We start from the raw sequence: 12,852 nt of genomic DNA, 5'->3' as shown, positions 1-12,852 counted from the left end.
CCTATACCGTGAGTTAAAGTATATGGCAGGACGTTTCAGGGTTGGAGCTCATTTCCCTAGGAACGTATAAATCAAGGGCGGTTCGTAGCAAAGATTTTTATCCTACCACATTCATTCCGCCAAGTTGCTGTACCTCCAGGGCTCAATATGAAGTTATTCATGATCTCAGTTTTGTCGGTTTTATCGTCTTCTGCGATTGCCTCTCACCCTCATCATCTTCCTCATGGTCGCCACGGTGAGGTTCTTCACTCTCTTCATGGAAAGAGCCAAGAAACTGCTTTGACCACTTCTATGACTTCGGCAGCAACTGTGCTACCTTCCTCATCTACACAAAGCATCGTCACTCCAGCTTCTTCTACTCCAAGATCAGTAGCGTCTACTTCAGTACCCTTGACCTCCGGCACCCCAACTACTTCCGGCACCGCAACTACTACTGGAGCTTCATCGACATGGGTGCACCCAGGAGTCTTTCTGAGTTCTTCTCAAATGAGCTACTTCTCCTCCAAAGTATCCATCAGTGAGCAACCCTGGGCCACTGCATGGATTGCAATGACGGAACACGAATTTGCTACCCGCACAACCCCCACCCCCTATGCAACAGTGGAGTGCGGCCCGTATTCAACTCCGGATGTTGGCTGCACCAATGAGGTCGAGGATGCCCTTACTGCGTATCTGAATGCATTGGCCTGGGTAGTAACTGGTTTGCAAACTCATGCTGACCTTGCAATTACTTTCATGAACGGGTGGTCTAGTACCGTGAAGGGCCATACAGGCTCCAATGGGCCCCTACAGGCAGGCTGGGCAGCTTCAAGCTGGAGCCGTGCGGCCGAAATCATTCGTTACACTGACGCTGGCTGGAGCGATACGGACATTACCATGTTCGAGGACATGCTTAGGGATGTGTACCTCCCTGCAGTCATCCCTGGATCGGATTATATGGGCAATTGGGAATTAGGTAAATTGATCCTTACGAAAATTTATGTCTGACCCATGGCTCATAATATTATAGTCATGATGGAGGCCGCTTTGGGAATTTCCGTGTTTATTGAGAACCGGACGAGCTACGACATTGCAATGGATAAGTTTTTGACACGGGCAGCAGCATACATCTATTTGACGAGGTTGGTTTTTTTCCCCCTGGGTCAAAGACTTGATGTCTAACCTCCATTTCAACTAGTGATGGCGACCTCCCAAATGCTATTGATGAATCGACAGAGGAAGATCTTATTGAGTACTGGTTCAACCAGACTACCTTTGTTGATGGCATTGGCCAGGAAACCTGTCGAGACTTTGGCCACATGGGCTATGGTATTGCTTCAATCTCGCACGTTCTAGAGACATCCCGCATTCAAGGTCGGGATTTGTATACTGAAGAAGTTGGATCTCGTCTCCAATATGCACTGGACTTCCATACGACATATGAAAATGGAGCCGCGGTTCCAGATTGGCTATGTGATGGCAGTGTGACACTTGGAATTGCCCAAGGTAAGTAATGACTTGATCTAGTCTCATATATATGTACTGACGAGGGACGAAAGTGACCGAGCCTGGTCTCAATGGGCTCTCATATCGCCTAGGTTATGCCATGAACCAAACCGAAGTTTATACCGTGAACGATCGCCCCGAAGACACTAACATTGTTTTCGTTGGATGGGAAACGCTTACACATGCCATGAACCCTGCTTAGGTTTGTTCAGCCTTAGATGACCAAGGGAAATATGAGAAATCTTATCCAAACCTCACTCTTTTCAATACTGTTAGAAAAGCATCAATTTTCTCCGTCTCCCCGCTGCACTCTTCACTTGTATGTTTGCGTCTCTATGGATATGTCGATAGTCCAAAGGTCTTCTCTCCTATGGCTCCTGATTTGACAGGCTTTTGGGAAACCTCCAGAGCATATGCAACCGGCGGGTTCCACATACAAGTGTTTCATGTACTCTGTATAGGTTTATAGGTTTATAGCAATCGGTCCGTTGTAACATTCATGAAAGCGTCATCATACACTTCCTCGTCTCGCGGAATAGCTGCAACATCCAAAGGAAAGTAGTTCGAGGTAATCGAAGGCCCCTGAAGTGATTCGTTACTGCATGAAAATAAAATACGTGACTTTGTATCTTTATCTATCAATAAGGGTATAACATTTTTTTCATCCTCGATGATTGAAGCAAGAATTGTTTTTTTTCTGGTGTTAGACAACTATCAATTTGAAGGAGAAAGGATTCAACTGTTTGAGTAGCTCCAGATGTAACAGTCATGAGTGTGGAAAGGTACCAATATTTTCATTGGTCTTCACATGCGTCACAATAAATGTGATGAGCCACTCGACATGAATCTAAGACTAATCAGTTCTTGATACGAGACCACGCTAAGAAGTTAACACTTGCTACCTTCTCATTGCTTACTCTTTCATGAGATCGAAGCACGGCAGTTTGTCGCCTTTATCTCGTTCAGGATCTCACATTCTACTGTTATCAATCCGCATGGATATCGAATGCGTTTGAAGTGCCTCGTAATTCGAAGATTCTTCTGTCTTTACAATGACAAGAACGTTGTGATATAATGCTGGTGAAGGTAGGGAAGGTATTTTGGTTGCAACAGTGTTCCCAAGATAGAAATGAAATATTATATCAGGTTCAATATGTATATTTGTGAATGAGATCTACAGATGGTTATCACTGCAGCTGCTATTGGCTGGGCGTATCAATTGCCTAAACGGGCCAAAGCTGAACTTTGCTGACACGATCCTCTCGACCCCTCCCAAGGCTCCCTCCACAGGGCGACCTTAACCTGCCACTTTGGGCAAAGTTAATAAAGGACGAAGACAACGCGAATGCCGAACACCGGTCAATACAGCCGACGCTGCTATTCATGTCGACAGCGACACTGCAAGGTACGGTGTTTTTGTTATTCACAAATGCATTATATTTACTGATCAACTTAATTATAGTGCGATCTTGCACGTCCCTCCTGTGGTCAATGTCTACGTGCAGGAAAGACTTGTTCGGGTTATCGAGATGACGGTAGCATGCGCTTCCGCATTATCAACCATTCATCGTTCCAACCGGGCACGAGGCGTCAAAATCGAAAGATACGTTATGAGGACCCACCGATGGTCAAAGAGAGCTCCACTGAAGAAAGCGAGACCCCTTCTGTTCAGATAATATACGAGCCCTCCCAGGTGTGGAGCCACCATGTGATTCCATTGGTCTTGGACAAGTTTACTGTTGACCTCGTGGATACAAGGATAGATAGTAGCATGTTCGCTACTATTCCACGCATTATATCCAGTACGAATGAAGGTTCCTCAGTCTACTCAGTCTGCAATGCCATCGCTTGTGCATATCTAGCTACTACAACGGGGACAACGGCTGCAACTGTCAACAGAGCTCGGGCGTATGGGACGGCACTAAAGACCGTGAATGCAGCTTTGAATGATCCTATTGAGTGTAAGAGTGACAGCACGTTGTTGGCCATTTGGATGTTTGTTGTGTACGAGGTAAGGTCTATCGGTGGAAAATTATGGTGCTGGAGAACTGATTGACAAACAGTTCCTATCGAATCCCCACCTCACAACTATTGCAGGATCTGAAGAGGGAGACCGTCACTGTCGAGGAATGGCCTCTTTGATTAGGCTTCGAGGCTCGGAGCAGTTTTCTAGGCAGGATGGACGGAATCTCATTTGGTTTGTCTGCCATTGCACTGTGAGACTCTCTGAACCTGAGCTTGAGATTCGGCGTCTCTAACAACACCAGCAAGCCAAGGCGCTAGTTGCCGGTCGCGAGTCCCCTGAAGAAGTGCTGGGCTGGATCCAAGAACTCTCCCAATCCATGAAGAGATCGGAGTATATCCTAGTCCAAGCCTGTACCTTCGCCTACCACTGCACTCGCCTTCTTTGTCAAATTCGAAATGTGCTAACCAGCAATTTGGACTTGGCTTTGACCACCTACTCGTCTATAATGCAGCAAATGGACGAGACAGAAAGACTCTGGAGTTCTTCGTATGATTCGGCTCCACCCTCAATATCGTCTATCGGAGTGCATGCATATCAAGGCAATTTTCGAATGCGTGTCTCAGCGGGGCTTTTAGCCTTTCTAGATCGTGCATCGGACTCGAGCCTCTTCGACCAGCCTCAATTTGATTTCAACACAATTCAAGAACGTTGCACTGCAGCCTTCCGTGCCACGGCTACATCCATCCTGAGCGTACAGGGCATTTCCCACGGTACTACCCACCTATCTAGTGATAGATTGAATCTTGGATGGGGAGATGCAGTCATGATTTATGGATCATTGAGAACCATCGCTGTATCTCCTATCTCACTAGACTGGCAAAGAAACGCGGCGATCAGTGTTTGTGCAGTAATCAAAGAGCGACTTGGTTTTCAACTTTTGATATGAATTCAATCAGATGCAAATCGCTCAGCTGGCACTCGAGTAGTATATTAGTATATTAGGTATATACAAGTAGAATTACCAAGGTAGAGTGAGTGTACACCGTGGCTAGTGCGGTGGGTCAAAACTTACGCCTCACCCCTGGAGCCTCTTTGATGGGCGATAGATATCCTCTGAGTGGCTCCTTGTAGTTTTTAAGAGTCTTTCAACATCTGGGTAAAGCCGGCTTATGGACCCCACAACCTAAGGGTCAGCCCTTCTATTTTTAGGTTGAGCACTGTCCGGATTGAAATCACGTGCACGATGGTCCTACCGCTGCTATGAACATGGCGTCTGGACGGAGGCGTCTTGGATCAACACGTCACACACCCTTTTTGGCCTTCACTCAGCTCAAATGGATGTGAGAGCAGCGGATTTTGTACAGCCACATTGAGCTCCATCAGCTTGCCTCATTCATCGCGCCAATCAACTCTTCGCAGCGATTGCAACGCCAAGACTTGGGTGTCGCCAATGTACTCAGTGCCGTGCTGCAGGTACAGGACGGCTCGTGTATACTCTTTCCTTTATTTATGAGGGGCACATGTGAGATCGGACTCTCATGCTTTGAGATAAAAACCGATAGAACTAGGGCGCAGTGAAGAGGATCTGTACAGAACGTCGGTTTATGTTTGTTTCATTTGGCTTCTTCAGAGAAAGGCCACTTCCCGCCCGACCCACCAGCCCCTGCACTTCTTCACCTGATCTGAATCCTAGGTGCCGCCCGGGTGAAAATAGGGTAAGAGTCGATCCAGTGTCATGCCTTGTCGCGTGGTGAGCCCCGTTTTGTCCACTTGGTTAGAAGGAACGGCTGGCATTTATTGGTAATCCGGCATGCGGCTCAAGAGACCTGTTTGCAACACCCTATCGTCGTATATAGTAAAATAACTTCAACAATATTATAACAACCCAACGGATGAGTTGAGGAAGGTTGTAATCGGGGCACTGACCAGTGGGAGGTCCACCCAGTTTACAGCCTTGTAGGGGGCGGGGCTGTTTAGCTCTGTCGATCTGACGAATCATCTGGACACATGAGAAACATGCGACAAAAGGAGTGATATGTGTAGGCAGACTAAATGATCGCATCAACTTTGGCCCCATCGTCCCCGTGACTTGAGGATCAATATTTTTTTTTATAGCTCCCTATTCCTCACTACATATTTGATGGAAACTGTCTATGAGCGGTCGGACCATAAAACCGAGACACATCTGGGAAGTCAAATACCATGACTCCGCGGGATATCGCCCACAAGTACGACTTGCGTCTTGATATTGCGGCGCCGCTTAACTGGCGCTACAGCCCCGGAGACACAATCATTGGAAGTGTTGTTCGAAACTCTCCCATCGTCTCCCCCAAAGCCACGCTCAAAATCTGGCTCACGGGGATGATCAGTGTCAGAATCTTACGAGCTGGATCCAACCGGCTTGATACTGATCACGAATGCTATATCAATAAGTGGACTCTGCTCAAACCAGAGGAACATCTCATCTTCAGCGGGCCCCTGCACCACCCTGAAGACAGTAAAGAACCCCTCAGTTGGTCCTTCTCGCTGCCTATCCCTAGTAAGCCAAAGGCATACATCACGGACGGTCATCAGCCGCACGCAACTTTTGTGCCTGTTGACCAGGATCACCCGGCTTACAATATCTTGCCCGGTACTTTACGCACGTGTTCCCATGGTTACTCGCCCCGGTCGGCAGCTGTAATCGAATATGAGCTTCATGCTCGGCTATATTATGATCGGGGTGGCTCCAAAAAGGCCCATTATGCGACTGTACCCATTACGCTGAGACATTCTCCGGGGGGTGCCGACATGCTCCACATATCAAAGGGAGGGTCATCATACCCTATGAAAGTACGAAGCCAGCGCCTACTACCGGAAATGAAAGATAAGGAGCTCTCATTTCGACAAAAGACAAATAAGCTCTTCTCCTCGTCTAAAGTGCCCGTGTTCTGGTTCAAGGTTATTATGGAATCCCCGCCGGTTGTTCAAGTCGACAATCCACAACCGTTGCCGATCAGGCTGAGTATTGCAACTTTGATTGGTAACGACCGAACAAGCAAAGTCATTGAAGATATCCTGCAGTGAGTGCAGATCAATTATGTGAAAATTCTAGTCAAAAGCTCGACGACAGTCATAGCCCCAGGAGGTTTCAGGAGTAGCGCGCATACCGGCCGGCAGGACTCTGACGTGGATTTACACTTTGAAGAAGCATTCAAAAATCTCGAAAGTCCCTTGGTACTATATTCTTCTGTAAAGTCCAGTGAGACTATTGATTTGGGAAATTTGTTCCAGCTTGTCTTGCGGAGGAATGGGCTCTATACGAACGGAAAGCGATGTTCATCGACCCCCACTCGTCTTCTTTTTCCCGATTGCTGTACTTTTATTCTCAAACATACCCATCAGTTCGAGTATAGAATTAATCTTACGATTGCTGGGGAGACGCAGGAGGTGAAGGTATTTGTGCCGGTCAGAATCATAGAAGCTGCTTGAGGACATAATGATGTTGTACTGTATCGTTATATTATTTTCCTTCACAATACATTCTACTCCTTGATATCGGTTTTTCATATGATAAGGAAATTTTCCGCGCATCTCTTATTCATATAAACTCACTCTCACCATGTACAGGCATCTAGAAATGAGCTCAAGCGTCTCATTTTCCAAAATGTGATTAAGGTGTTTCTATTTCATAAGTGCACTGCAGGAAAGGGCTTCGGCACATGTAGTGGCGGCAAATTGCATTATTTACATAGGTTGCTTTCCACTACGCTTGGTTCCCCGGGGCCTAAGAAATTATTTAACATTCCTAGCGGCTCCGCTTAATAGTCCTAGCCTTTTCCAAGGTTTTGATTTTTCAAGATCTTCTGTCAATTTCCTCCTTTTCCGCTTCCACTTCCACCCCCCTCTTCCGCCGAAGATTAAGCAGGACAGCAGAGTCACGGCAACCATACAGCATGACTTCTGTACCGGCTAGTTCATTCTCTTTCGTTGGGGCTCTAGTTCTTCGAGGGCCACCTTCATAGAGTAGCTCTCAGGCGGTTGTGAAATCCATTTTGAGTTAGAGGAAATGATGATAATGCATACTGCGTCTGTCATGAAGACTGTTGTCGTAGAAAATAGTAATAAACGCTTCAGCCTATAACTGAATAAAGCTAGCATTAGACTAAGCAGTTATCATCTAGAATATCCCATTCCAGTCCAGCACGCATCCAGCACCATTGTTGGCGCTCCGGGCTGGTCGTGAATCAGAGGAAACAGGAGGAGAAAGAAAAAATACGCCCGGTACTACCTAACGCAGGTCATGAACTCAGAAGAATTTGAATAGACTGAAGCAGAAAGATCAAAATGATATTGTGGTGGTAATATGAAAGAGGGAGAGAGAACGAGAAGGAGATTCGTAGATCTACACGGCAGACCAGTCATGTGACTGATAATTATGGCCCAAAAACGGAGATAGGAATTGAGGTTTGAAACCCGAAGAAGGAAATAAAAACCCAATCTGAACACTAAGGCATCCCGAAATTTCGGTATAAGATTACTGCCAAGCTTGCCAAGAATTTCGTCGGTTAGTCCTGCAAATGAACTGTCACAATACGGCAGCCCCTATTAACCCGGAAAATATTTCTCGCGGCTCTTATATCTGGTTCGTAACACGAATGTCTCAAGTTCCTTTGCTCAAATAGGAAACACGGGGAAGTAATTGGGACGCTGACGGGGAGTGGAACTGGTGGCTTGTCTCGCATAATCGCACATGATTCGCTATGGCGCTTTTGTAGCATGCCCCGAGGTTTTCTCGGTTTGCCTTTGGTTCGAAGGCCCGAGCTTGATGTTAAAGAGAGTTTTGGGGCTTACTGATTTAGCACTGTGCATTGTCTGGGTACAACCCGTCGCGAGCGAAGTGAGATTAACAACTATATTTCTCTGGTGATACAATTCGGTGGTTGTCGTCCGTTGGAAAAGCAAAAATCCCCAACTCAAAATGTAAGTGTTGCTTGTTCTGCGTAGTGGGGGAGACGGGGAAGTTTGGGAAAAACTCTATTCGGCGAAACTTTTCATCTTCACCAGTTACTCTCGCTCATAGGCACATCAAATTGTGGAATCTACAGCCGACGAAGCACGGGTAACAGTTCCCTGGTACCAAGCCGCGACAAGACTCTTGGCCGCCTTGGATGCCGATATTAATCCGTGGGCAAACCTTCTCGTATCCGGGACTGCGTCCACAGTGGACGGCGAGGGAGCATAGGGCATGTGTACCATAGTGGAGATTTATGAGGCATCATTCCATAGGGCGCCACGAGGAACCCCAGGTCTTTTGACGGCAGTTGGCAGTCCCCACGGCTATTCTTTCCCCACTAAATATGCCCCATGATGGCCAGCCAAACAAAACCTCGGGGTCAAGCCCGAATCGGGATCAGGGTCTGCGGGGAACCGAATGCTGATTGGCTAAATAGCTTTGTCCACTGCGCCACATAGACACTGTTTTGCTTTTTCTTCTTTTCTTCCATCGCGATTCCAATACGAGTGCCACCAAGGGCAGAGCGCGATCTCTCGAAACCTTTTCACACGTTCCAGGTCGCGTGAGTCGACCGTCGGGAACTACCATGTGAAAGTCGCCTTGAATAGTACTCACACTGGAGAGCGCATCCTGGTACTGAAGTCCACGCTTTTCGAATGGATACGGCTTTGATTTCTCTATCGCGAGATAAATTCTCTTGGCGAATCCAATCTACGACTGAGTATCGGTCAGACCCGAGCCAAGAGCCAACCATCCCGCCCCCGGAAATTTGTCTATCCGCTCTTTCCTTGCCCGCATGACATGACCCCTTTATTGGAGGTAACATGGACTTCTGCGTTACGCTTGATTGGAATCAGCGACGGTGCGATCCTAGCACATTTCTCTATACTGGCAGGGCCCAGGAGCCATGGTCCAACAAAAACTCGCGTCTAGCCGACCCACCGGGTGCCTTGACCGTGACCCAGCGTGCCGAGAGTGGCCAAAAATCCGTAGTCGAGTTCGGTCTAAGGTTGCATTAGACCGGGTTCGAGCTTTCTTCTCACTGACCCCCTGCTATTTTTGACTTTGAGGGCGAGCCCTGACAAGCGTTTGTCCGCATGTTATAAAGTCCATCCTTTTCCCCTTTCTGTCTGTTGATCATCTCCTGTACCCACACTGGTTCCATATCTACTTTCTTGCTCGCCTCTTCATTGATTGTTCCAACCTACTACACTCGTCACCAGTCTATCAGATAATCTTACTCCAATGCCCGGTGGTGCAGGTCCTGCCGCCGTGAGCGGCGTCGACGCCTTGCGCGTCGAGGCCCCCGTCACTATCAAGACTTATCTGATGTGTGCATTCGCTGCCTTTGGTGGTATCTTCTTCGGATACGACTCTGGATATATTGGCGGTGTCATCGGTATGGATTACTTTATCGAAACATTCGAGCATCTGGTAATTACACTTTGAGTATGGAGTACATCATAAGACATAAGCTTATATTTCAAACAGGACAAAAACGCGATCCCCGCCGCTCAGTTCGTCCTTCCCTCGTGGAAGAAATCCCTCATCGTCTCCATCCTATCTGCCGGAACATTTCTTGGCGCACTGATTGCTGGTGATCTGGCAGACTGGTATGGCCGTCGCACAACCATTATATCAGGCTGCGGTATTTTCATTGTCGGTGTGATTCTTCAAACTGCTTCTAGCAGCTTAGGTCTGCTAGTCGCTGGTCGTCTCATCGCTGGATTTGGTGTTGGCTTCGTGTCAGCCATCATCATCCTCTATATGTCTGAGATTGCACCCCGCAAAGTGCGTGGTACGATTGTCTCAGGTTATCAATTCTGTGTCACTATCGGCCTGATGCTGGCATCCTGTGTCGACTACGCCACTCAGGGGCGCACAGATTCCGGCTCTTATCGCATTCCTATTGCTCTCCAGCTCCTTTGGGCTATCATCCTCGCTTCTGGTCTCTTCTTCTTGCCTGAGTCCCCTCGTTTCTTCATTCGCAAAGGCAACAAGGAGAAAGCTCGTCAGGTTCTGGCTCGCGTTCGCGGCCAGCCCATGGACTCCGAATACATCACCCTCGAGTTGACCGAGATTGACGCAAACTTTCAGTACGAGCAGCAGGTTATCCCTGACGGTGGCTACTTTGCTAGCTGGATGAACTGCTTCACTGGAAGTCTTTTCAAGTCCAACAGCAATCTTCGCCGTACTATCCTTGGTACCTCTCTTCAAATGATGCAACAGTAAGTCAATCACCAACTAAATTAATAAAGCTCGTGTCTCTAACATTGCTATTTCAGGTGGACCGGTGTTAACTTCGTGTTCTACTTTGGCACCACTTTCTTCACGCAACTAGGCACGATCTCGGACCCCTTCTTGATCAGTATGATCACAACTATCGTGAACGTGTGCTCAACTCCCATTTCCTTCTATATTATTGAGAAGTACGGTCGTCGCACTATCCTCCTTTGGGGTGCGCTTGGTATGGTTATCTGTCAGTTCATTGTTGCTATCATTGGTGTGACCGATGGACAGAACAATAGTGCAGTTAGCGCTATGATTGCATTTATTTGTATCTATGTTTTCTTCTTCGCCATCACCTGGGGTCCTGGTGCTTGGGTCGTGATCGGCGAGATCTTTCCTCTGCCCATCCGTTCTCGTGGTGTTGCCCTGTCTACTGCCTCCAACTGGCTCTGGAACTGCGTACGTACCTGCTGATTCTTCATGTCTCTATTCTATGCCTTCTAACCATCTTCACAGATTATCGCCGTCATCACCCCATATCTGGTTGACGCTGACAAGGCCAACTTAGGCCCTAAGGTGTTCTTCCTCTGGGGTTCCCTTTGTGCCTGTTGCTTTGTCTACACCTACTTCCTCATCCCCGAGACCAAGGGCCTATCCCTGGAGCAGGTTGATAAGATGATGGAGGAGACCAATCCCCGCACCTCCGCAGGATGGAAGCCCCACTCCACCTTCGCCGACGAGATGGGTCTCACAATTCACAACGACGAGAAGGTTGGTGTCGCACCCGAGGTCCACCAGGTGGAAGTCTAGATGCAGGAGTGGCTCGGTTCTAATGCCCTCTGCGAACCATATTGCCTGGTGCGGGCCGGTCCCTTTCTTTAGCGGAAATACCGACGTGTTACGCATTCATGTGTTTATGTTTCGCCTTTGAACATGTGTATAGTTGGGTTGACTACAAATGTCATTCTTTATATTATTAATTGAAGACGGTATTGAAATACCTCTAAATTACTGACGCATGTCTCAAAAGTAAAATGTCGAGGACTAATAATAACTTACGATTTGGGAAGTTTTAACCAGGACTACGTATGTTGTTGTTGCTTTCATTGATGTACCGAAGAGAGACGCGGAGCAAAAATAAATGCATCATCCGTGAATCGAACACGGGCCTCGTCGATGGCAACGACGAATTCTACCACTAGACCAATGATGCTAGGTCACGTGGTAAATACCACAAGAATTTGTAACGTAGCGCTTTTCACTAGTTACGCCGCATAGAAATATCTAACCTTGGGGAATGGATGCATTAATTGTGAAAAATACAGGCTTTCTTCGGGAAATTTTCTCGGGAGGAAGATAGCCCGACTGAATGATGCCTTGTAGAACAGACGATCTAGGCATCTCTTCTCAACAATATACTGAGGCACATGCAAATGTATATACTTCTTATCTCATCCCAAGTTGACTAAAAATATCCCGCATCTCTTGAGAAAGAGCCACCCGTATTAGGAGTAAACCCGAGATTATATCTGTCCACTTTGTATTTTCTGCTTTTGAGTTTGCCTACGGTTATTAGTTTGATTTACTGCAAGGTTAAGAGGATTGTGCACTTACGGAAGCTGACGCATAAGGAATAAACGCGTCTACTCCAATTGACCGCAAAATACCTTGAACCCCCTTTTGATTAGATTGCGATAATTTAGGAGATTTAAGAGCGCAGCATAGAGGCCAAAGCACCAAGTAGCCCCCAATTGGGATTTTAGACCTCTCGCTAGGCTGATCTGTCGCTTGAATAGGCATTGTCTCAAGGATTACGGGAACTGCAGAGTATATACAATCCTCTGCCTCTTGAATGACAGTAGAGAGTATCGAGTATTCTCTCGTTTCTTTATAGTTCTCATTTGAGTGAACATAAATACCCATAGATAGAAGTAAACTGGCTGTGATGAGCTGGAGACAATGGTAGTCGTTCCATCGGACGAGAAGAAGCGCCTTATTTGGTGGTGTCAGCACGCCGTAATCCCCAACTGAAAAGGGTCTTACATTCATCAATCTTTCGCCCAGCGGAACCTTACTGATATCCATTTCTGCTTTGGGGCATACCATTGGAAACAACTTGAGATTCTTTTGAATGTGTTTGATAGAGGCTCGAAGTTTCTGCACATCCAGTTTTCGA

General features: G+C 47.1%; 4 protein-coding genes across 4 annotated transcripts; all 4 read left to right on the top strand.

The window, feature by feature from the left end:
* Positions 1 to 147: 147 nt before the first annotated feature.
* N7503_007725 (uncharacterized protein) lies at positions 148 to 1,687 on the top strand (the record flags this gene model as incomplete). Its single annotated transcript, XM_057067272.1, has 4 exons — positions 148 to 955; positions 1,010 to 1,121; positions 1,178 to 1,485; positions 1,530 to 1,687. 4 exons carry the CDS (start codon positions 148 to 150, stop codon positions 1,685 to 1,687), a joined length of 1,386 nt encoding a protein of 461 aa, XP_056920953.1.
* Positions 1,688 to 2,830: 1,143 nt separating this feature from the next.
* Positions 2,831 to 4,397, top strand: N7503_007724 (Zn(II)2Cys6 transcription factor domain-containing protein; the record flags this gene model as incomplete). Its single annotated transcript, XM_057067271.1, has 4 exons — positions 2,831 to 2,890; positions 2,948 to 3,496; positions 3,549 to 3,701; positions 3,753 to 4,397. 4 exons carry the CDS (start codon positions 2,831 to 2,833, stop codon positions 4,395 to 4,397), a joined length of 1,407 nt encoding a protein of 468 aa, XP_056920952.1.
* Positions 4,398 to 5,653: 1,256 nt separating this feature from the next.
* On the top strand, positions 5,654 to 6,517 carry N7503_007723 (uncharacterized protein; the record flags this gene model as incomplete). Its single annotated transcript, XM_057067270.1, has 1 exon — positions 5,654 to 6,517. The coding sequence occupies one exon, from the start codon at positions 5,654 to 5,656 to the stop codon at positions 6,515 to 6,517; it is 864 nt and encodes a 287-aa protein (XP_056920951.1).
* A 3,175-nt stretch (positions 6,518 to 9,692) lies between these two features.
* Positions 9,693 to 11,486, top strand: N7503_007722 (sugar porter family MFS transporter; the record flags this gene model as incomplete). The annotated part of the gene is made up of 4 exons (XM_057067269.1): positions 9,693 to 9,881; positions 9,939 to 10,675; positions 10,733 to 11,135; positions 11,193 to 11,486. The coding sequence occupies 4 exons, from the start codon at positions 9,693 to 9,695 to the stop codon at positions 11,484 to 11,486; spliced, it is 1,623 nt and encodes a 540-aa protein (XP_056920950.1).
* Between the last annotated feature and the right edge of the window lie 1,366 nt (positions 11,487 to 12,852).

The sequence above is a fragment of the Penicillium pulvis genome, assembly GCF_028828015.1.
Source record: "Penicillium pulvis strain IBT 33274 chromosome Unknown contig_5_segment0_segment0, whole genome shotgun sequence".
Classification (NCBI taxonomy): Eukaryota; Fungi; Ascomycota; class Eurotiomycetes; order Eurotiales; family Aspergillaceae; genus Penicillium; species Penicillium pulvis.
Note: the sequence above shows the minus strand (reverse complement) of the source record. Positions and strands in the feature narration are given on the sequence as shown.